This window comes from Phaethon lepturus, unplaced genomic scaffold (assembly GCF_000687285.1).
Source record: "Phaethon lepturus isolate BGI_N335 unplaced genomic scaffold, ASM68728v1 scaffold28088, whole genome shotgun sequence".
NCBI lineage: Eukaryota > Metazoa > Chordata > Aves > Phaethontiformes > Phaethontidae > Phaethon > Phaethon lepturus.
In genome coordinates this window covers 14,920-37,555 of record NW_010560190.1, presented here as the reverse complement: position 1 = coordinate 37,555, position 22,636 = coordinate 14,920, and the positions used below count along the sequence as shown (strand labels likewise).

The 22,636-nt window shown below is 42.0% G+C and overlaps 1 protein-coding gene across 1 annotated transcript; it reads left to right on the top strand.

The window, feature by feature from the left end:
* Nucleotides 1-1,695: 1,695 nt before the first annotated feature.
* On the top strand, nucleotides 1,696-13,851 carry LIFR (leukemia inhibitory factor receptor alpha; the record flags this gene model as incomplete). Its single annotated transcript, XM_010293603.1, has 10 exons — nucleotides 1,696-1,861; nucleotides 2,027-2,097; nucleotides 2,522-2,735; nucleotides 5,576-5,755; nucleotides 7,351-7,452; nucleotides 9,063-9,230; nucleotides 9,883-10,044; nucleotides 11,086-11,179; nucleotides 11,724-11,802; nucleotides 12,474-13,851. Coding segments are annotated over 10 exons (1,875 nt in total), but the record flags the coding sequence as incomplete, so codon positions are not given.
* Nucleotides 13,852-22,636: the final 8,785 nt, after the last annotated feature.

Sequence of the window (22,636 nt, the reverse complement as noted above, 5' to 3'; positions counted from 1 at the left end):
TAGAAGGAGATCAGGTTGGTCAAGTAGAACCCAGAGATTAGGTACTGCAAAAAAAAATCACAGGTATCTTTGGAATTAACAGCAGAAGTATGTGGGTTTTAGATGTATGTAACAGCTCTGACAGATGACCTGTGCTGGATTTTGGTGTGTAGTCTGATACACCATCACCCACAGCTGTCTGCATTTCTCTGCTCCCAACTGCCTCTGGAGCAGTCAGCAGAGGGAACAAACACCCAAGTGTCACCTGTCCCCAGCTCAGTTAGCTTAAACTGCTAAAAAAGTAGGTTTGCACAGTTCTGTCTAGCCACAGTTACGCTGCTTTAAGCCTGGGGCACACACTCACTTGTGAACTCTGCTACCAGCTCAGTCACCTGGGGCAGTGGGAGATGTTAAGGTCTTATGCCAACAAAGGACTTTGTTTCACTGCACCTGTATCAGACCCCTAAGCTACAGATATTTTGAAAAACAGCAAACAGCTTGGTAGAAGCTTTTACAGCCTTGTTACGTTTTTTTCTGCTTGCTTAATAAAAAACCTCCAAGGGTTCCCTGTAATAAAAAAAAAGTAGCTGTGAAATTGTTATAGGGTTTTACATGGCATTTTGAGGATGTTTTCAGAAGCTTTTCCCTCCGTATGAGAGATTGTTGGCTTTTTTTTATATTTTTCAAGTTGTCATTTGGCTTTAGAAATGCACAATTAGTTGCAGCTTAAAATCACTTAAGTCCAGTTTTCAGCAGCTGTGATGCACATGTGTTATAATTAGATTCAGTAAAAAATATTCCCATGCTTAGACTTTCTTTAAGTAGTCATGAAACTGAAATACTCCCTAGAGTCGCATAGGAGACACTAGTCCTGTCATAAGAGCTGTGAACAGAGATCACCTGCGGTCCTGGTTTCAGCTGGCATAGAGCTAATTGTCTTCCTAGTAGCTGGTATAGTGCTGTGTTTTGGATATGGGATGAGAATAATATTGACAACACACTGATGTTTTAGCTGTTGCTAAGCAGTGTTTACAGTAAGTCAAGGACTTTCCAGCTTCTCATACTGCCCTACCAACTACTAGGAAGAGAATTAACTCTGTTCCAGCCAAAACCAGGATACCTGGGCAGGACTTGGATACTATATTTTGAATAGAAAAGGACCAGCTAGGAAGAAGACTGTATGATAAGCATCTTGCTTAGACAGACTGTCTTTATTATGCTTCTGTGTGTGCTTCTTGGGGAAAAAGGCCTTTGTCCACACAGCTTCATGTGCGCACTCTGAGTACCAGAGCTGAAATCCTGCCCTGCCTCGTGGGGTCGGAAGTTTTGCTGCATATGGGAGAGCAGGAGTGGGTGGGACGGATGGGAAACAGCAGCCTGCTGCTGTGTGCAGAGCTCATCCCGTTGAAGGCTCGTCAGTGTTCTTTCTCCTTTTCATGCTTTACATCTCAAAGGTGCTACCTACTGTCATATTTCAACTTTTGTGGTATAGATGACTTTTATTTTGGCAGATGTCTGAAAATTTTTCCTTTGTTTAGGGTGACTGCATAGGAAGTATTTTTCTTTTGCATTATTTTCGTTGTAGGACGTGACTTCAGCTTTTTTTCACAGTCAATATCCTTGGGGAAAAATACCACCTTTTCAGGTTAACTTTCAGCATAATCTAGGAGCAAAACTTATATATGTAACATGTCAATTTCTGTAAATTTTTAACAGCACAATGTCTCCATGCCTGGTGGAAAATTCTCGACTTACACAGCTCAGCTGAACACACTGCACCCATATACCAAATACCAGTTCAGGGTGCGCTGTTCGGCTGCTGACCACTTCTGGAGGTGGAGTGACTGGAGCAGGATAGAGGAGCACACAACACTGGAAGCCCGTAAGTTTGCTTAATTAAGTTTGCTAATTTGCTTAAGTTGAAGTTCAAAATGTTGAACTTACGAAACCATCTAAAAAGCTACCTTTTTGATAGATGGTAAATTGTCTACTGGGCAACTTGGGGAAAAAAAACCCAAAACTTTTTTTCTTTTTTTTTTTTCCTTAGCTCCTGCAAGAGGACCAGATATCTGGAGAGAGAGAAGTCCTTCTGGAAAAAGTCTAAAAATCTTCTGGAAGGTAAACAGGACGCTTAAAGTTTTAAAATATTATGTAATGTAACTATGAAAAACTACTTCCTTACACGTTTATAAATGAGTGAAGTTTGTAGTCAATAAATTGGACTGCTTTTCTTAACTTTTTATAGAACTATTCATTGAGGCAAATATTTTTCACCAAATGAGAATATTATTAAAGTTTTATAATTTAAACATTGCATTGAGAAGCATTTCACACGAAGAATTAAATTTCTAATACAGCCCAGATGAAAATTAAAAACGAATTTATGTGTTGATTCTCAAAGTCACGCTTGAGTAAGTTTGGGGGTTTTTTTCTGCCTTTTAGTCCTATGCAGTCATCAGACTAGATCAGGTTATTAATATTATCCTGTGTTGTCTTTTGTTTATTCCGTTTTGGGTTTAATGCATTCTTTGCCTGTTCATAGCCTTTATCCCGTTCTGAAGCCAATGGAAAAATAGTGTCTCATGAAGTGTCCTGTTACCTGCTAGAGACACCACTGGAGTATAAAGAAGTCACTGCACCGTCAAACAGTACTGAGATAAAACTTGGAAAAAATGACTGTGTAATTACCGTTGTAGCCAAAAACCACGCAGGCTCATCTCCTCCTTCAAGGATAACAAGTGTGGAGCTTCCAAGTGGTGAGTGCTCCCAGCAGACAGCTAAACACCTTCAAAGCTTGGGGAATACCTGGGCAAGTTTGTTCAGTGGAAAAATAAGATGCTACTTGCTTTGTTTGTTTGTGTTTGGTTTCTGGTTTATTTCCCCACCCAAATCTACTGGCTGGGGAAGAAAAAAAGTTGATGCTTTGCCTTTAGGGTAGCATCTCACCAATTAATTGTGCTCTTTGCATAAAAGGAGCGTGATAGCGTGCAGTTGCTGCAGTTTTGCACCTTTCTGGAGACCTCCCAGGAGCAACAAGGATGAGGCTTCAAAGCATTGGTGTCAATCTCTGATGTTTAGGGAGCTCAGTTTATTTCTGTGTGTTCTTGTTGAGACGCCGAAAAGTGTTGCATGCTAAAGAGAATCAGAATAAAGCTTTGGGGGTGTTATGTGGCTTTTTCAGGAGAACACGGTCAGTTCAATGCCTGTGAGCTCTGCAGGAGAATATTAAATGGGCTGGCGGGTAAAATGTTGGCACCCTCGTGCTAGGAGCTGGGGTTTGAAGGGGAGGTAGGCTTTAGCTTCCCAATTAAAACACTGCCGCCCTTGCTGTGGTTTTTTGTCGAGGGAAATAGCTGAGCCAAATGATGATTTTCTGCTCCTAACACTGAGCTTGGGGAGGAAATAATATTGCATGTGGCTATTGAGAGCCCGTGCTTCCCTGCGCACCGGGAAACGCGTCATCTCCCCCAACCCAAAGGTTCAGCTGCAGGTCTGCCCGAGGCTCTGCAGGGAGCACTCGCCTGCCGGGCGCGGGTATGGTGCTGCTTCCCCTTCCCCCCCCCCGGAACAGGTATGGCCGTCGCCCGCCTTGCCGCTCAGGATCTGGTAAGAGAGTGCCCCGTCTTGCAGGAAGAAACATGCTTTGACTGACACTCGCAGCGAGGGAAATACGAGTTTGTTTCTGTGTGAAGAAACACCGCTGCTCTTCATGTTTCTTGTGCTTCTCCAAAACACGAATACCTAAAAGTATATTCTTAGTCTGCTGCTTGGAGGGAAAAGCAGTGGTATGGGACGGCTGAATGAATGAAACGGCTTTTGTAGCTCTTTGCAGCAGTGAAAGAACGAGACTCTGGGAGTCGGGGAGGTCTCTGTCATGGGTTTGTAGTGTGGGACAGCTGATGGCAGCTGGAGCTTTGCGTTCATTTATAGCTGTCTCTCGGATGTCTGAGGTTCCCTTTGGTGTTACCCCACTTGCATTCGTTGAAGGTTGGCTCCCAGGTTGGTGTAGGAATTATCTGAGTCACTGACTGGAGTCATGAAAGATGACTCATTCACTGAACTGGACGACATTTCTGCCCAAACGTCTTTCCTGGCTGCTTCCTGTGTGCAGTCTGTGAGTGCTTTTAGTGTCCGTAAGAGAGCAGTGGCTCTGAAGCTTGAGATCTGCCGACCTTTTGTGAAAACTGAAAAAACAAACAAAGGGTACTCTGTCTTAATTAATTTGTCACTGTCTCTGAAAAGTGCTCTGCAGAGAGTTGGGGCGTATAATCTGGCCGTTGCAGGCTCCCTTACCGCAGCGGTACTGTAGTGCTAGTGGCTATTTCTACTAGTCTAGGTTGCAGCTATAAATACACCAAAATGAGCAGCACTGCCCTGGGTGAATCTGGCTCAGGAAAGAAAATTGAGTGTGGTGTATTTAAGCATTTTTTTTTAGAGAGTATGAGCTCACTGTCAGTAAAAAGTCTTTCCTGTAAATAGGAAAATTAAAACAGTCTAATTAGAAATATGCTGTCTTCCAGCATCACAGAAGTGTAGTTTCACTGGATGCATAGCAGGTTGTTAGGGAAAAGTATTGAAAGACTTCTGGAGTTGACTTGTCTTTTTTTAATCGTGTGTTTTTCTTGCCACGAGCAAGCTAGAACAGGATTGTACACTTAGCTTATTTAGAAATAGATTATTTAGAAATAGACAGTCCTTCGACATTCACAGCATGTCTGTGAGAGTAAAGTTTTCACAGCACTGCTTCTTAAAAACTGCCCTTGCCCTTCAGCCTTCCATAGTTTATGGCTTTAATAACATGAAATAATAGACTCAATAGGGAGCATAAATGAGAACACTGAAAAAGGAAAAACTGAAACCCTGAGATTGTTTTTGCAGATCTGTCGTGGGGCCACAGCTGTTGTGGTGGCCTTTGGAAAACATCCCTTAGCTCGGCGGGGTCCCATCTGATGGACAGCTGTGGAGTGAAGCTGCAGGAATCAGAAGTCATTCCCAGATCTGATCACTTCAAGGGCAGCTAAACCTTTGATAATCAGAAACAAGAAAAATACACTAAAGGAAAAGCTTTTTTTTTTTTCTTTCTTTTTCTTTCATTTACCCTTGGTAGCCTGGAGCCATAAAGTTTAGCAGGGGCTTGACTTTTGCTGTTGAGTCTCGGTGAAAAATGGTTGTCTGTGGCTGGGCGAGGGACAGCAAGACACTTTCAAAGAAACACAAACTGATGAAATGACAGCAGGAATTTATAGCTGGAGGCTCCTGCCAAATTGGTGTCAAGTCAGATTTGAACCTGACATATGCTGTAAATCCTTACCTTGAAAAACTGCTTTTTAAGCCAGTCCTGAGCTGCAACACTTCTTGTCATCATACTTAAGGCTGGCTGAGGGATTTGCTGCAGGCTAGGTCTGATTTCCCCCACTTTAGAAAGCATAGCTGAATGCATTGCTTCAAATTTCACAGTACCAGGAGCGTGGCACTCACTCTTAGAAACGACTGCAGTTTATAAAACCTTTGTGCTGTAGCTGGAAGGCTTTCTTTCAGCTTGGACTACAGATAAGTGTCTGCTTTCTGATGGATTTTTGTGTCATCTTTGTTGCAGACAATGTCAAAACAGATCGGGCTGTGGCAATGGGGAATGGAATTTATATTTCTTGGAATTCTTACCCCAACATGACCTGTGGCTACATAGTAAAATGGTGTCATTCATCTGGGTCTGAACCCTGTAGTGTGGACTGGCAGAAATTTCCTTCAAATACAACAGATGCAGTGATAAAGTCTGGTAAGTCAGAAATAATTTTTTGTGAGTCTTTCTGGTTGAGAGCCTGAGCAGCGACTGGAATGAGAGCAGCACAAATGCGAGAGGTTGAACATTGCTGCATTGCTGTGTGGTTGTGTAAATGAATGAACCAGTTCTTGGTACTGTGTTTATTTTAATTTCTTAGACGGCTTTGCCAAATCCAAGTATCAGTCTTGACTTAACTGTTATCATCCTATGTTTATCAACTGTTTTGAAATTACCTCTTCTAGCTACACAAAAAAACTTCATAACTCAGCCTAATGCATAATGGTTAATCTAGGGTTTGGGGTTTTATTTGTATTCTAAATGTAAACAGTGCTGCTCAGGATGGGGGGAAGACTAATTCGTTGTTTTTACATGAGGCAGATTTTTTTAAGTGTGACCTCCATGTGTTGGCTTGCTGTCAGCAATTGAAATTTCCTGGAACAGGGCACATTCCAGGTCTCTAGATGCTGGTGGGCAGATCAGGGAAATGAAACTCAGCTGTGGTGGGACTAGTAGGAGCAGAGAGGAAAGAGAGGATCCAAGAAAGATGTATGATTTTTCTCTGCTGTGCAAAAGGGTATAGATATTTTCTTTTTAGAAGAGTTTGAAGTGTCCATTAAAGAAAACAATTTGGTGCTGTGCACATAGGAAAGTTGGGGGGAGTGGGACCTGGGAGGGGAGGCAGTGTGTTTTCCTGCCTGTAATTACAACACCGTGTCCATATTGTTTTCGTTTGTGCTTGCTTTTTCTAAGCAGACAATACTGTGCCTGTCCTACAAGGCACTGCTCCACTCTTGAGCTCTTTCCTGGGATGCTTCTTGCGGCATGTTGTGGGAGTTACCATGCTGCTCAAGCTGGCAAATCCACCTCTGTGCCTAGTCCTGCCAGGAGAATCTGTCAGGCTGGACCTGGACTCTTGCAAAACCCACTTGACTGCTGTAGAGTTTCACACTGCCATCTTGTTTAGACAAAATCTTGAAAGTAGTGTACACCCCTGAGTTGAGGAAATACCAGGAAGTGGTAAATGATTTACACATTGCAGTATCAAGCACTTACGAGTCTACCAAAGACATGTGAAGTGGAAATTTCATTACTATCTGCGTTTTTGTAGAGTCAGTTCAGGCCTGGAGTTCATTGCTAAAGTGCTTCGCTATCACTTTTGAGAGTTCCTTGAATTTCTTTTGTCCCGTTGCTGTAATAAGCCTGGGTATTTCAAAATGCATTTGTATTTCTGAGGAGGAGGCAGGATCTACACGGCTGCTGTGGGAGGAAGGGAAGAGGATTGTTTCTGGTAACTTCAGTTTGTGTTTCCCCATGGAAAGAACAATTTATGCAATTTGAGTAGCTTGTTTTGAATCCTATTTGTTTAGAACCAAAGTTTCTCCGGGAGCTAGATTTGCTTACTGCTTCTAAACTACATCTGATGGCATAGCTTTTATAGGAATTACAAGTAAGTATAGTGTTTATACCTAACACTGTGGTCTAAGACTTTGTAATTCTTTGTTATGTGTTTATAGAAGTCTGCATCATGTGAAAGGTAAAAGCATGACTCTTCATAAGTGAAGTATTCTTACAGGAGTTTTCTCTTGCAGCTCTGTTTAGACCTGGCGTGAGATACAACTTTTCACTATATGGCTGCAAATCCAGTGGATATCAGTTATTGAAAAACATAACTGGGTATATGAAAGAGCTGCGTAAGTGTACTTTATTGTTCAGGATCTTTACAAAGTGAATTTAGACTGTGTCTATTTTTATCTCAGTGTTGGCAGAAGATTGGGACCAGAATCCCCATACAGTACTACTGACTTCTGCTCGTTCTCTGTATATAATGGTAATACATTTCTCCAGCCAGTTCCAGTTGCCAGCATGCAATAACCCTGTATTCTCCAGCTTGTGTGATGGCACGAGGTGTCACAGAAGTTTGCTGTGAAGACAGTGGTCGTCAGAGTTGAAGGCACAGGCATAATCTGAACCACAGGCATGGGGTTACTTCTGCAGGAGAAGAGGCAACTTTTTTTGATTTGTCAGCTCAAAGTAGACTTCTGAGCACATTTAGTACAGCTCAGCAAATATAAAAAGTGTCCACAACGTTTGTGTTTTAAAAGCACTTCTGAGACCAGAACTAGATCCTAGAGGACAAGCCATTGTGAGAATTGCACTTGTATTCCCCACAAACCCCATTAGGTAACTGCGATTTGATCCAGGGCTCTTTGCTTGCCCGGAGATGCAGTAGTGTCTGAATGCTTTCTGTTCCCAGGAATCTGAAAATCTGAACGTGGCTTTACCCTTTAACATCACAGCTCTGTTGTAACTTCGGCACCCGTTTCGCTTTGAAGTTTAATGTGTTTTCATCCAAAATAGTTTGCTTGGAAAATTGAGCTGCTGACATAATCTTGAGCCCTTGGAAATGCCGTTGTTTATTTCATTGCTAAGGTTGAAGGTGAGGTTAAGGCAATTTTACCAGAAACTCAACTTTCAGTCATTTGTATCTCTGTGAAAATCCTGAACAGTTTCCCAGAAGGTTTTTCCATAGGTGTTCTCAACAGATTGGAAGTTTTTAAGGTAAAAGCATAAAGACTTTGGGTGACTAAAATGCATTGAACATGCAGAAGAAACTTACTAGGAACTGAGAAATGTATTCACATCGCACAAGAGCATAGATTCATTCTAAAACTTCAAATTTGCCTTTGGACAGATAACCATCAAGACAGAAGTAGAGGCATTCTTAAACATCAGTTCAACACTGGTAGATCAATGCCAACTGTCAGACTAAGTCTGGATGTGCATGACTTTACACAGTATCTGCTGTAATACTTTCAAGTATTGGAATAAGGATTTGTGATGCCTGCTATGAGTAGTTCTTTTAAGCTTAGATAGATTTCCATGATAGGAATGTGGAGTTTGTTTAATTTGAAGACAGGCTATGAAGTCACAGAGTTAAAGCCTTTAAAAGCTAAGTAATTTGCGTGCTCTGGATGCTTGTGCAATCTTTCAGGGTTTGTTGCAGGAAGAATGGTGTTTACATGTATGGGTTTGTAAGAAGGCTGCCCAAGGAGAGATTTTTCTTCAGCTTCTGTTTGTAGATAATACTACAGTAATTAATAACAATGAGACCAACATACTCATACCTTTGTAGTATCACCTGCTAAATCTTTTCACATGTTCCTGACAGTGAGGGAAAAGCATCCGGCAAAAAGTTGAAAACGCTAGCCCGAAATAAAACTGATGAAACACTTAATTGGTTTCAGAATTTAATGATAGCATGGTTTCTTACAAGCTTTCTGCTTCCTAATTCTCCCTACAGCTCCAAAACGTGCACCAAATTTTACTGTAGAAGAAACTTCTTCAGATTCTATATTGGTAAAGTGGGACGACATTCCTATTGAAGACTGTCAGGGGTTTTTAGAGGGATATCGGCTTTCCTTTGCAAAAGGTGAAAAAGATGCTTTAAAGCCTAGGCTTTCGGAATCAGGTAAATGAAATCTAGATTGCAAGTTCCTTGCTCAATCGTTTTTTTTTTTTCCTTTTAAATAATTTAATTTCACTTTAAAAAAAGATGCTTTTATCATAATTCAGTTGCATTACTCACTGGCGTAACTGGCCCCTGATATGTGACAAAGGCATTTGAAATAATCAGCTCCTTGTGCAGTCAGCACAGTTGTTTTTTAATGTAAGGCAAAAGTCGGAGAAAACCCTGGCTCACTGAGGCCACAAAGCTATGCAGTGACTAAGTGGCAATGTGACACGCTGCCCTGTGTACAGATACCCCGGGTAGATGAGACATGGGCGAGGTTACGTGGCTATATTTAATTGGGTATATTCTTCCAGTACCCGTCTTCTAAAGACGTCTGTGTACAGAACTGAAGCCTGACACACATTAACATAAGAGGACAAGTAGGAGTGTAAGAAACTGAAGCAAATCCGCAGCACCAACACACTCCTGTGCTGTCTGGTGCCATGTGAGCGAGCAGCATTGCTGGGATTCTTCATTTCGGTTTTCCTTTACACAGACTGTTGTTCAGGTTTCATACGCTGACTTCAAGAAAGTCTTGCTAAAGCTGAGGTTGTCTTTGTGAATCCTTTCTTACAAGGTTATGTTTTTCTTACTGCTTCCAAACAAACAGGGAACCCAGAACTTAAAGTTAAGAATATCACTGACTTAACAAAGAAGTCTTTGAAAATACTTGATCTTCAAGGCAAAACAAGTTACCAACTGGACCTACAAGCCTACACTGCTGGTGGGTTGAGCCCCCCAAACAGCCTCTATGTGGTGACAAAGGAGGACTGTAAGTTGAATATCCCTGTTCATTAATAGTCTTCCGCATAGGGGCTGTACGATGTGTATAAAGCTGAGCTTATTTTGGTGGGGTTTTTTTCTGGTCTCCTTAGGTAGTTTGTTAATTTACTTAGTTGGTTATTTTTAAATACAAAAATTGGTACAGTTCAGGGTGAGGAGATCCTTTCCTGTAACAGCTACCTTGTAGTTCATGGTAATTTATGCAAGAAAAATAACTTCTAAACTACCACTAAATATGGTGGATTCTGAAATTAGTCTTCTCAAGCAGCTAGTTGTTTTTGTCAAGTTTCCCATCATGAGTATCTGCTAATACATGGTGGGAAGAAAGACATTGTGAAAATATTTCCCAGTTTCAGAATTATAAACAGATGCCTCTCTGCTTTGAATTCAGTTTTATCAATCCCCTGACAGAAACAAACCCAGAAAGGCAGTTAGAAAAAAAGAGATTGACTTGGGGGGGGGAGGGGCGGGGGGGGGGAGAAGTACTTCATATGAAAGACTAAACACTGGGGTGCAACTAAAATACACGAAAAATCAAACTTGAGGCACTTAACATCAATGGAAGAAGGCAGTGGTGGTGTATCGGAGCTAAACCCTGGGGATTAGAAGCATTGTAAACCATATAAAAGGCAGTTTGTGCAATGAGTTGTTGGCCTAGAAGAGCCATTACCAGAGATTTGGCCAGCTCAAGTAACCTGAAAGTGGAATTCCAGTGCTTACTGAGAACAGAAATTACAGCAGCAATCGGTCTTGTGTTGCACATGAAGCCTTTCACAATTAAGCAATCTGAGAGAAGTATCTGCTGATTCCTGTAGTTATCACTGAATCAGCTCTGTTTATGGATGGACTTTTGCCCTTCTGACGAAGGGGAAGTGTATGGTGTACGTACCCTTCACTGTCACTGTTGGTAGACCACTGTTAGATGAGTTTGATGAAATAGTCTCTAACCTGTAGGAATGTTAGAAAAGGCAAAAAACTGGCTGGTAACTTTGGATATATATTTACTGCCTTTTCTTTTTTCACCCCCCAGCTGTAGGATTAATCATTGCGATTCTCATCCCTGTGGCAGTGGTTGTGCTGCTTGGAGTGGTGGCCAGCATCTTCTGCTACCGAAAGAGGGAATGGTAAATGCCTGTAATCAGTTCTGATGTGTTTGCTTCAGCGCTAGAGTTTTCCATTATTTTATTTACTCTTTGTTTTCTCCAAGTACCACAAAACATCAATGGGCTTTGTTTAAAAAAGGATGGCAAAACCCCATTTTTGGGTTCTACAACCTCACGTTGTAGAAGGGGAGAGAGAAAGCTCAAAGTGAGGAATGCAAAAAGGTTTGCAGGAGCCTGTCTCCCAGTGAGCACCGTTTGTAAATAGCTCCCACATGGAAATAAGCTATTGACATACTATAATTTGTGAGTCATCCACAAACATTCAGGTAGACATTTCATTTTCAACTTTTCATAAAAGTGGCATATCAAGTTCCTCAGTTTAAAAATTAAAAAAAAAAAAAGCTTTGCTGTTTTTTCCATTAAATGCTAGCGAAAGTGTAACACTAAATCTTTGTGCCAGATGTCTTCGGTATTCTGAATTAAAGGGAAATGTCCTGACTCCTTTTGTGCATTCATGCTGTTTCAGGTCTTGGTAACATTTAAGTTTGTTCTTTCCTCTTTAAAGGATTAAAGAAACGTTTTATCCAGAGATCCCCAATCCTGAGAACAGTAAGGCACTGCAGTTTCAGAAGAACATCTGTGAGGTAACTCTTGTTTTAAATCTAGTGGTTTAAACTTCTTAAAGGTATTGTGAGTAAAGAAGTCTTTTGCAAACTTTCTGCTCCAGTTATAGAAAAAACTCTGTGGCAGAGGGGAACAGGACAAATTACTGAGTAATGTTTGTCAGGTGCTATCCAGAGGTTTCTTGTTGTTAATGTATTTACTTGCAGAGTTTGAACTAGGAAAGGACTGCTGCATTTCTCTCCTACCACACTAAGGAGAAGTGTCAGTACATGATAACAACACAGGAGTAACGTACCTGTCCTTGTCATAGTGCTAGGAGAAGTAGGAAGTGTGGAGAAGTGTAAGTGCCATATCCCTAACCTGCTGGTAGATATAGCTGGAACTAGGCATAACATCTAAATAATCTTCTGGAATTGGTTATACAAAGCTAAGATTTGGGGAGAGAGTTCTCAAACGCTTACTGCACGATCTGGAGTCTCTTTAAGTTGGCTAAAATACTTCTAAAGTTAACAGGAATATATGATGAACCAGAAAATGAGAACTAAACCACTTATCCCACTGCCATTAGCATAATATAAAATAAGTGCAAACCACAAGCCAGCATACTGGTTTAATTTGGTCAAGTTGTTGCTTTCAGGATTTCCAGGTCTTTTCTCTTAGTCTCTTCCCCTTCTACTTCTTCTTGCTTCAGGAGAATAAGACGCTTAAAACACTGGAAATGAACCCCTGCACGCCCAATAGCGTTGAAGTGGTGGAAACACGGTCTGCAGCTCCCAAGATGGAAGACACAGAGATGATGTCCCCAGCAGCAGACACCACGGTGCCTGAAGATGGCTCTGACTCAGAAACAGAGAACCATGTGGTGGTGTCCTACTGCCCCCCTATCATTGAAGAGGAGATCTCAAATCCCCCTATGGATGAACCTGTGGGGCCATCTCAGGTGGTTTACATTGACATCCAGTCAATGTACCAGCCTCAAATCAAACCAGAGGAGGAGCCAGAAATAGACTTAGTGACTACAGCAGGCTATAAGCCACAGATGCAGCTGCCTATCAGTGCTCTGAAAATAGAGGGTTGCTCACCTGCAGAGGAAGAATTGGATAAAACTGCAGGTTACAGACCTCAAGCAAACAGAAATGCCTGGAACGTGGACACTCCAGACTCTCCTGGATCAGTTGAAAGCAACAATGAAAATGCATCTTTTGGGAGCCCTTGCTCCATTAATTCACGACAGTTTCTTCTTCCCCCAAAAGATGATGAAGACTCTCCCAAACCCAGTAACACAGGGTGGTCCTTTACACACTTTTTTCAGAACAAACCAAACGATTAACAGTGAGTCCTTGTTGCACCTGAACCTGCCTTCTAAATAAGCTCTTATTCCTGATGTTGTAAAGAAAGGAAGAAGAAAAGTGCAAAAGGCATGAATTATTCTTGGAGACAGTCAGCAGAGGTTCTAGTGAGCTGAATGTTACCATGTTTAAGTTACTGAAAGTGTTAATATTCCATTTTAATAGAGGTCAAGAGGCCAAAGTTATAGCAATTTAGTTATTACTCTACTAAAATATATTGGATATAAGGGGTATTGAGTTTAGAGCTCCTGATAATCATAGTCAAAGAACTCTGCCTACCTTCACATAGTGCTCCAAGATTAATATGGTCTCATGCAACTTATAACTTGGAAAGATTGCTTTGCTTTGTTGTAGTTGTTCTCAACTGTGCATACTCAGATGATGCAGCCCCAACAAGGTTGCCTTACTGAAGGTTTCGTTTATCACAAACCTCAGCCTCACACATGGAAACGATGTGGTTGGAAACTCTTGAGATCTTTTACGTAGTTATAAACTAAGAACAAATAAGAGTGCTATTTTTTTTTCCTTCTCCCATTCGGAAGGGTATTGTCACTGTTTAACATTTCTGAAGCAATGGCCATTCAAATCTGTTGCTTTTTAACTAGACACTAGTTTCTGTACCTACTGTACAATGTTTATTCAATGTTTGACTCAGGGGTACAAACTTGGGGAAAAAAAGTGTAACACTGATTTAAACCTCAAAAAGAACAGCATAAAGTTTTAAACTTTTTTTTTATAAACTTAGAATGCTCTACATTTTTTCTATCCTTTGGTTAAGGAGTTAATCTTTCCTAATGTATTGCACTAATGCATTTTGTATTTCATAGCTTCAGCGCCAGATCTCCTGCTTCAAAGTGGTACAGTACTCCATTCACCCCCAGCATTCGGCAGGCTTTGCACTATACAGTAACGTAAGGCATGGGGAAATCTCTGTCTATTAACATTAGCTGTCCAAGCAGTTTGGCATGCTAAATTAGGGGTAGTAGTGCTAGCTCCTTGAGAACAAATTGCTCTTTGGATGGTCTTTATTGTATTAGCTTTGCCACCTGCTGCCTGCTGTTCTCCAGTGTCTACCCAGCAGGACCTTCTCTACAAACCCTACCTGGGAGTATAAAGTGGGATTTTTCTAGTGGCAGGGAAAAACCCAAAGAGGTTTTGGTGCCGCTAATTCTACCTCTCCTTTACCAGACATGTGATGCAAAGAAAGCTTAAATGATGTACATTTGTGTGCTTAAAGGAGTGTCCAGAACAATCATCTTTGAAAATGCTTGTTTTCACATATGCATCTCTAGGCAGCTGTAATTGTAACATTTCACTGTGTAAACTTCAGACTGTGGCACACATGAATTTCAGTAGCTTACAGGAGAAAGTGCTTTCGAACTTGCCTGTTCCTTACTGTAAAATACAGTGGTGAGAAGTCAGATGTTAAAGAGCTCGATCAAAAAGGGTCTCCATAAAGTTCTAACTGAATTTTTTTTTTTTCAGATTTCAATTTCCTTAGCTACTTTGTGTTTTTTTGAATAAATAAGATGAGGGGGGCGTGTTTCTAAACAAGATGCCAAAACAGATAAGGAGGCTGAATTGGTTAAGCTGCTAGTTGTAAAGGTGTGATAGCAGCTAGCTCTTGGATAGCTTGGTAGACATTTGGTCTCTAAGCCACATGATCTGGCCATCATAATAAGGATTAAACCTAATTGCAGCAATGGATGGTACACTTTCAGATGTTGGTATGTCTCTGCCATCTCTGTAGAATGAAAACACAGAGGTATTTCAAAACTCACAAAAAGGCAAAACACTAAATAGCATCCAAATCATCGTGAGTAACAATTGCCTCTGTGTGCCGCCTGGAAGAGTGAAATGTCAAGACTGTAAAAATAGATCCGTCTGCAGACCTGACAGAGTCCAAGGTGTGTCTGAAAGAACAGAAAGTGCCAATGGGATTCACTTTTGAGGTTGAATCTTGGAATTAGCAGAGCTGTGAGTGAAAAGGCAGAGAGGCGGTGCAAAGAGCTGGTGTCCATCTCTCACCAGACATCACTGCAAGAGAAAGTTTCATGCCTGATCTATAGCTGCCTATTGTTCAGAACACTAATACAGAAAAGAAAGCAGTTCTGCCCTTTGTGCTTGATGGCTGGGAGGTGGCTAAATCCTAATAGTAACAACCCTTTGTCACAGTATCTCTTTATAGAGCAGATTTCTTTTCACTAGTGCAGATTTGGCTTAATGTGCTTAATCTTCATCTTCTTCTAAGATGAACTTTAGATTGTGCTGCCACATACTTTTAATTGAAAGCAGAAGACGTCACGGACAGAGTGTATGGGTAGTGGTTTGGTTTTTATATGGAGCAGTTTCTCAGTGCGGAGGAGCAATCAGTATTGTATGGTGATCCAAACAAAAAAAAACCCTCTGCAGCGAAACCGCTGATCATGAAGAATAGCTGTGCTTTCCTATGGCTGTGTATTGCAAGAAACAAAACCAAACTGAAATTTGAGGCTACTAGCAATTTTTAGCATGGCAGACTGGAAGCCAGGGCAGCTGCAGAGAACGCACGGAGCTCACGGGGAGCAGCCGAGCACCCTTCGCAGTGCTGCTATGGTGCATCTCTTAAACACGACCATCGCATGCTCAGGGTTTCCTTTCTACTGCTCCTCCTATTCCTTAAAGGCAACAGCATTTTAAATCGTTTCGTGTCTTAGCAATCAGGTCCACAAATACAGGGTCTGCCTCGATGTCATCAAAGCACTCTCACCTAATTTAAAAAAAACCAACAACTTGGATATGTATTGTATTTGACTGGCGTTCTGGCTTCCAGGATGTAGGGCAGAAGAGTCCTGTTAGTAGCAGTGGCTTACTTTTACACATCGTCTTCTATCAGTAGCACACGAGTGGGGCACATGGGGGAGAGTCACAGGCTTGTGTAGCACTGTTTACTGTTGCTTAATGGTTAGGAACCAGTAAGCAGTTGTCATTCCAGCACTTGAAAGTTCAGCTGCTTCACCTCTGTGGTTTCCTTTCAGCCTATTCAGTGCTGCCGGTGAGGACTCCTTTCAAGTGCCTATCTTCAGTCTTCAGCAGCGAATCCAAATACCAGATGGGTAGAGGGAGGGTGTGTGTGCTAATTTAGTGATCGTGTGAAGGCCACCCCTGGGTGCATGGAGCAGTAAGAATGAGTAACAAGGACTGTCAGGGAACGGACTTGCTTTCTGAGCCCAAGTGCCACGTTAAACCAGTGAAGCATCTTTAGGAATGTCTTTGTACCAAATTAACTTTCGAAGCATGGTGCTGCTTAGCCTCTAAATGCATTGGTAACAATTGCAAGAGTAAAACTTTGGGCTTCAGAGGGGACCAGACTCCTTGTACTAGTGCCTTTGGGCTTCCCAGTGAGCCTTTACAGTGAAATTAAGTTTCCTAAGGTGTATTTCAGAAACAAAGTACTGCATTTCCTAACCATAATTTTCTGAAAGATCTTATTCATTTATTGAACATCTATTTTGGTTTAGTTATTTTGGCTTTTTGCTTTTTTTAATAGAAGAATAGGAAGTTCTGCTTTTAAAAAACGAAACAAAACAAACAAAAAAAAAATTCCAGAAGGGATATGACCAGAAGGGATTGTGTCCAAAACACTGTTACTCCCAACTCAGTGCTTCAATCCTCCAGCTGGATCAGTGTTCAGAGATGTAGGGTGTTAATGCCAAGCAATTTCTTTCTGAAGCAAATTATCAGTGCTGCTGCTTTTTGTTTTTGAGCCATGCCTGTCATATGTGACAATTTGGGGTTTGTAATGGGTTTTTATACTCTTCACTGTATGTGTGGAACATCAGTCACGTTCGTTGTAACATCGTGCACTCTCCTATTTGACACATTCATTATTTTTGTTTTTCTGACATGAGGGGGGATCTGGGATCTTGGTTTTGTGTGTTAAATTTTGGGATGGTAGATCTGCATGTGATATACCTCACAGAACTACTAGTGAATATATCAACAAAATAGTAAGCTAATGTTATAGGCAAGCAGCAAATTACCTCCCCTGCTATGCAGTGGCTGCGTAGGCAGACTGAGGACCCAATGACTGACATTTGCTGTGGTAACTATCTTTTTTTTTTTTTTTTTTTTTATGTTGTGTGTATTTTTTTTTTTTTTTTTTTTTTTTATCTATAGTTGCTGCTTTCATGGGTAAACCATTTCCAAAGGGAACAAGTAGCCGTGTTGTCCGTCACGGCACAATTGGCAAATGCGCCATGTTTATGTGTGGGGGGGACCAGAGCTTTCCTCTGCTGGGAACACGGCAGCAGAAGGCTCCTGCTGACCTTGAGTTTTAGGCTGCTCGCCTTTTCTCTTTTTTTTTTTTTTTTTAAATACGTTCAGCTGGATAGAGCTTAGGGCTGTGGCGTCTTCTGTGATCTTGTCCTCCAGGAACACTCACTTGAACATGAATAGTAGCAAAAATGAAGGCAACTGGATGCATTGGAAAGAAAAGACATCACTCTGAAAAGGCAATGAGAAATCGTGTGCTCTATTTTTAGACAAATACTGCTTTGTAAATAGAATATTTGTATACCTACAAGTAGAAATATAGTAAAGAATTTGAAATACGTAGGAAAAATGTAGCATTTAAAGAATCAGATTGCTACTAAGACTCTGCCTACCATAAATCTATCAAGAGCTTCCCATGTAAATAGCATCTTCTGTCCCGCCACAAATTTAGGTGAAGACTTTCAGTTCATATGGCATTAATCATTTTAACACTAAGAAGAGTCCTTACCCCTTACGCACATACGTCCCTACATCATTATGTACCTAGGTGCATATTGCAGAGGAAGTTGGCTTGCAATTCCCAAAGTGATTTTTTCGGAGCCCCGTACTTGAGTATATGCCTTCTGAGCAGCAGTGTTGTCGGCTGCCACCTGCGCTCCACAAACACGGAGTCTGTGCTGCTGGGCACTGAGCAGTGCCCCGTGTGGCGGATGCTCAGACAGGCTGTCGGCAGTTCGCAAGATTTGTTGTTGCATTTTCTTTGCCTTGTCCTTAGCGAGCCTGGAAACAGAGTCCCAGATCCCAAATGCCAGATGCAGATTCAGAAATGTTGGAGTGTTTAAAAACTAATTTCCTCATGGTTAGGCCTGTCTTAAAATTTTAAGTATCATCTCCCTAGAAGCTGGAAAACAGTTTTTTCCACAACAATTCTCTTTCTTCTCCTCCCCCGTTTATATAACCCTGGATTTTCCCCAGTGTTTCTAAGATAGCCAGTGTTTGTTTCCTTTTTGCATGTTATGCAAACAAACCTCAGATGATATTGGCAGGGGTTTCTGTAACTTTACAAGTTGTCCCAGGGTGCATTGACAATACTTTCCCCCCGCTAAAACGACTATTAATTCCTCCTCCTTTTCCAACAAAAAAAGTCTCCAGAGAAGTTTTGGATTTGGGAGGGCGGGGGCTCAGCAGTGCAGGTGAGCTGGTCTGACGGCGGGGTGCTGCATGAAAGGACGGAGCTAATCCCCCTCCAGCCTCGCCTGTGCCAGCGCTGCCCAGCTGCCTTCGTGGTGCAGCAGAGCAGATGGCATCCTTATTTCTTAATGGGGTACACAACAGAGTCTCTAGGTAGGTTTTTGGACGGTCCCAAACCTGCACGTCGGCTGTTGTTACATGAAAGCAAGCTCTGGTGGAAGTGTATGCACAACTTCCACGAGAAGGTTCAATACCTTTGCAACTCTTCTGGTCTCACGTTGTGCAAAATGTAGCATGTAAAGCTTAGCTAAGGACAAAGCATAAAATGGAATGTTCTCATTTTCATTATTTGGGCTGAGAAAAATTCCAGAAACAAATAGCTCAAGCAGGGCAAAGTAAAATAGAAACTGGCAAGGTCTCACACTTTTTAGTAGTAATACAATGAAAAAAGAACCCTTGAACATCACTTGGTCAGTGTTTCCTTAATGTGATTCCAGAGTGGCTGGGGATGGACAACATTTTATGCTTCATGGCATGTCAGAGAAGTTTGTAAAGCAGGGGATAGCAAAAAAAAAAAAAAAAAAAACACCACAAAACCTGAATCGACTCATGTCTGAAATCCTACTCTAAGCTAACAGTAATTTGAACTTTGATCCTGTCGTGGCACACAAAACAGTGGAGCTGGTGGAGTCATACAGGTCACCTGAAAAAAAACCCAAACCATTGTACTATAATGCTGTAACTTTTAAAATATATACTGTGAACAGGTTCAATTTTTTTTAGGTCTTTTTATACCATATTTTTTACAGCGTAAATAATTTGTTTAGAGATGTTTTTGTGTTCTGTTTTTACAAAGGTTTTAATGGACTTTTGTTTAATACTGGTAAAAGTGTTGTTTGCCAATTTTGAATAGGTATCTACAGAAGTTAATGCTGGGAGTAAATTAATAAATCAAGCTGAAAAAAGTCTTCCTAACACACTAAATCTAATCAGTCATTTAACATATTTCTGTTGCTGAATGATACTGAAGTTTTCCAGCATCCAAATCCACTATTGAAAAAGCATTTATTTTACAATTTAAGCAAAATAACCACAAGGCACTTTAATGAAGTTGTAGCATACCAAATAAAATACTGATTCAACAGAGTGTATCAACATGAAAATTTATTAGCTAAGCAGTTAAATAAGTGCATGCTTGAAAAAGGAAGCGTGGGATCATGTTGGGGAAATAATATTCCAGTGTGGCAGATGACATTTAAGACTAACCTAACACTAAGATACCAACATTACGTACGTTTTAAACCTAGTTTGCTTGGCTGTTGTAACTCCTGTTGTATTGCTTGGGTGTCTAAAATTACGCATGTGTTTAACAGTTTTACCATAGTATTGCCATGGAATTTAATAAATATATTTTCTTACACTCTTACATGTTTCCATGTTCCTTGCTTGCATGTTTATTTTCAAGTAAGAGTTAAATTCTGCTCATGCTGCAGTACAAACAGGTATTTTAATTTTGTGCCAGAGTAAATAACCACAGGATCTGGCAAGCAGAGCCTTGGCTTCTTGATTGGCAGAACAGGTAGGAACGCAAATACTCTCTGAGCAGCTTCTCCTAAGCAGAGCGTGCCCTAGTGCATACATACATGTTTCACTGAAGCCCTCCTGTTCTCGCCATGCGTTGTGATGATGGTAAGAAGGCCAGTTGACTTAACCCTGTCTTCCTCGGCTTACGGCTCTAACACAGCTGGGGTTTTGGGATGTGATTTCCCTGAAGGCTTGGGCTGAGGGCTTGCAGAGATGAGTAGGCAGAGGGCCTCCATGGTGGACAGGTCTGTGTGGTGGACATCCCTGTTCCAGGGTGAAGGATGTAGCAGCCGGAACAAGGGGCCTAGGCTGTGCATGGGGGTGTTGGTCTGGGTGAGATAAAAGGACACTTTCTCAGTGTGGTTTAGTGGAATGGAGATCAGCTGCTACGCTGACTGTAGCAGGGGCCTTATGTTTGTGGCCATTTATGTCAGCACACACTTGTCCTAGCGACAGCCAAGAAATGTTGTGGCTCACCTGACACTTGACCATGGCGTCTGAACTAGGGAGTGACCCACGGGCATGTCACCTGAAGCCGTCACTGCATGGTGGCACCATGCTCTTGCCATCTCTTCAGAGTCTGTCTCCAAGTCGGAAGGGCCATTCCTTGTCTTTCAATAACAGATTGGTGCAGTCTATCAGTATGACACAACTAGGCAAGTTGTGTGAGGTCCACTGGGCGCAGGGGAGGTGCGGGATCAAGGGTACTCAATCCTTTAAGCAGGACTGAAGAGTACTGCTCTGAAAAGACTGAAACGTGTAGAGCTGTGGAAATGAGGAGAGGCTTTGATTGTTCTGAAGGTGAAATCCCACAGCTGCGCTCTCAAGCCCTGCGACTGCTTTGGCCAGCACAGGAACACCAGGGATGAGTTCAAGACACGTCTCGCTCCATCATCTGGGTCTCAGGTCTAAAAGAAGTAACAGGATGATGGTTTTGCAGTATCTTCTGAAGATAATTGCCAGTTGTTCAGCTGTATCTCGTTCAAACCTTGGCAAAACCAGATTAATCCTGTGGGGTTGGTATTTAACACAACTCAGGGGCAGCCAAGGCTCCCTCTCTGTTGGCACGGAGGTACTCATGCGACGGTAGCACCAGAGGAACATGGAAGTAGCGGGTTCCCTCACAGGGATGGAGCTGTGTCACGTCCACAGCAGGTGCAGAACAGTTATCCCGGGCTGTGCTCTGCCCCTGCACAGCGAACGTGGAAGAGCAGCCGAGAGCTCTGGCCCTGGGAGAGGGGAGGTGGGTCTGACACCTCCACAGACACCACGGTCCCTTCCCTGGCACGGGGTGTGCTGACTTACCCTCAGGGCAAATTGGGGGCGGGGGGAGGCGGGTGCTCTAGTCACGAAGCCAGCGCAGAAATCAGTAGTTGCTGATGATATCCTGCCATGTCACATTACAGTGCACAGCCACTGTAGGTGACATACCCCACACCAGTGGTGAGCTGGAGCCTTTAATTTTAGGTGGGTATCTCAAGTACTCAGGAACTACAAATACAGGCACTTCTACAAAGTGATTAAAATCACAGAGTCTGAGTTTCATGTAGTGTCGTGGCCATTCAAAGTAAGTTGTACTAGAAAATCACAGCGACTGAGTTCGAAGGTTGGGTAATGACGGAGCACATGGACTGCCCCGTTTTTCGCCATTGGGATGAGGCTGGGGAGAGAGACCCGAACTGCCTGTGTTTCCCGGCCCTGTTCCAGCACACATCCTTATCTTCTGCCTGACTATCCCTGTGCTGTCAGCACTGGCTGCTGCTTACGTGGCACCGGCTGTAGCATTAGCATCCAGCATTTCCCTGCATTTGCAACTGCAAGAAGTTACTCTCAACACATAAATAAAGGTTACAGAGTCCCCGTGTATGAGGCATTTTTTAGAGTTGAAAAAAAAAAAAATCTGTGTTTTGGTAAAAGCAATCAGTTCAAATGAAAACTGCCTAAACATGATGATAAATTGGTGATTTCATTTTTGAATTCCACTTTGCTGACACCAACATTAAAAGCTGTAGCGAGGAAAAAAATATGGAAGCAAGAGAAATTGTAAAGAAAATACTAAATATTGCCCCTCTGGAGTCTTCAAAAGACAGGAAAATTGAGAAAAATTCTACCGCGTCCACAAAAAGTGACCACATATGCTGCCACTAGAAACTATTTTAGGGTTGGCAACACAAAAAAAAAATAGTTGGAAAGCTGCTGTTTGTGAGCCTGAACGTGGGCTATGCGTGCTTAGCTGCCCCATTTCTTCCACGCTGTCCCCATACGTCACGGTAACATACGGTGCTGGAAAACACGACCTGTAGGGACGGGTGTTGAAAGAACCGGCACCGCTGTTTTCCTAGACAGAAAGACTGAGAAAAGGTTAGAAAAGAAGTATCGGGGAGAGGAACAACATCGTCTTTGTCCTGTGCACAATAAACAAAGCAAAACGCTCTGACAGTGAAGGGATATTCGAGAGAAGTAAGGGCCGTCGGTC